Source organism: Apis dorsata, unplaced genomic scaffold (assembly GCF_000469605.1).
Source record: "Apis dorsata unplaced genomic scaffold, Apis dorsata 1.3 scaffold_102, whole genome shotgun sequence".
NCBI lineage: Eukaryota > Metazoa > Arthropoda > Insecta > Hymenoptera > Apidae > Apis > Apis dorsata.
Window position 1 is genome coordinate 288,121 of NW_006263400.1, and position 1,739 is coordinate 289,859.

Genomic DNA, 1,739 nt, shown 5'->3' on the forward strand with positions numbered 1-1,739 from the left:
ATTATAATAATCCAATCACTTTAAATACTTGGACCATTGCTAATTGATTGATTTTCAGGTGTAAAATACATGGAATCTAAGAAACATTTTGCAAAATCACCAACGATACTTCTATCTGGTATACTCTGGCTCATACCATAAATTGCAAACTGAAAAAGAATATTTATTATTTACAACATATTATTTATAGAACTTTTATAATAATTTTATTTGATTTATTGAATTGTTTTATATATACCTTTCCTTCAATAGGAGTTTCTGGATTTTTTAAAATTTCTACTAATTCAGTTTCAACGTCATTTAAAAATTGATCTGCTACACCTGACTGTGTATGGACATATGTAACACAAAGATGTACACCGCAAGGAAATTGAAGTGTATTTAAATTCCATCCTTTTGCATTTAAAGCTTCAGAAAGTTTATAAATATGAAAATCATTTGATCCTAATGCAATAACTGATGTAGCAGGTGTACCAAAAATAAAAATTCCTTTTAATTTTCTCAATCTATAAAAATTTCAATATTTGATTATTATGAAATTTCTGATAAAAATTTAAAATATATACCTCTGTTCAATATATCTGGTAGTTTTTATAATTTTTTTTGTTGATTCTAAATATTCATTATAACCAAAATACATTAATGTAGCCCAACATGATGCTATGACTCCACCAGCTCTTGAACCACTTACAGTTGGAGAGCCATAAATACCACCAGGCCAATCAGTAGTTATGGTATATTGATAATGTCTTATCTTCTTATTTTTATAAAGAATAAGTGAAGAACCTTTTGGAGCATAAGCATACTAAAAAATATAAAAATAAACTTGTATTATTAATAAAATAATTAGAAATAGAGGTATACTGTACAATAGTTTAAATATTATTTATATACTTTATGTGTATCAGCTGATATACTTGTGACTCCAGGAAGTTTGAAATCAAAAGGTGATATATCAAAGCCTGCATCTTTCATAAAACATATTAAAAATCCACCAAGACAAGCATCGACATGAACAGGGATGTTGTACTTTACTCCTAAGTCAGAGATTGCTTGAATATTATCCATTGTTCCATATGGAAAATTTGGTGCTGAACCTATTAACTATTATAGCTATATTAATTCTAATATATTCATTGGAATCCTAATCCTAAAAATAATTTTCTTACCATTATTGTATTTCTTGTAATAGCTTTTTCCATAGATTTAATACAAACGGTATAACTATGTGGATTAACAGGTACGGAACGTACTTTAAGTTTTAAGTACTGAGCAGCTTTATCAAAAGCAGAATGTGCTGTTACTGGCATTATTATTTCAGGATTTTTTATACCTTTTACATGTCTTGCATAATCTCTGTATGTTTTACATGCCAATAAAATTGATTCTGTACCACCACTAGTCATCTGAAAACATCTTATTATATTTTAAATTTTGTATTTATTTTATTTTGCATATTTATTATTATTAATGTTTAAGGATGAAAACAACTTACAGTACCACAAGAAGCATTATCCCCATGGAACAAATTGCAAGCTATTTTAACTACTTCTGCTTCCATCTTGCATATACCAGGAAAAACATCGGGATGTAATGGATTTGTGTATGACGCAATGCTATAAATATCTCCCATTAATTGTAAGAGATTAGTATCAACTCTGTATATAGCTCCAGATACTTTACCATCTTTCCAATTGTAATCACCTAAATGATGATACATATATATATATATATATATA

General features: G+C 27.6%; 1 protein-coding gene across 2 annotated transcripts in view; it reads right to left on the bottom strand.

Moving 5' to 3' along the window:
* LOC102675036 (sphingosine-1-phosphate lyase) overlaps positions 1-1,739 on the bottom strand; it is a 3,062-nt gene continuing 1,323 nt past the window's right edge. For both annotated transcript variants that reach the window (XM_006612270.2, XM_031508804.1), the window contains exons 4-9: positions 1,496-1,704; positions 1,170-1,406; positions 895-1,104; positions 567-805; positions 239-506; positions 1-149 (exon numbers count right to left, since the gene is read on the bottom strand). In XM_006612270.2, coding sequence (XP_006612333.1) covers positions 21-149; positions 239-506; positions 567-805; positions 895-1,104; positions 1,170-1,406; positions 1,496-1,704 — 1,292 coding nt within the window. In that variant the 3' untranslated portion in view covers positions 1-20. The remainder of the gene's footprint in view (positions 150-238; positions 507-566; positions 806-894; positions 1,105-1,169; positions 1,407-1,495; positions 1,705-1,739) is intronic.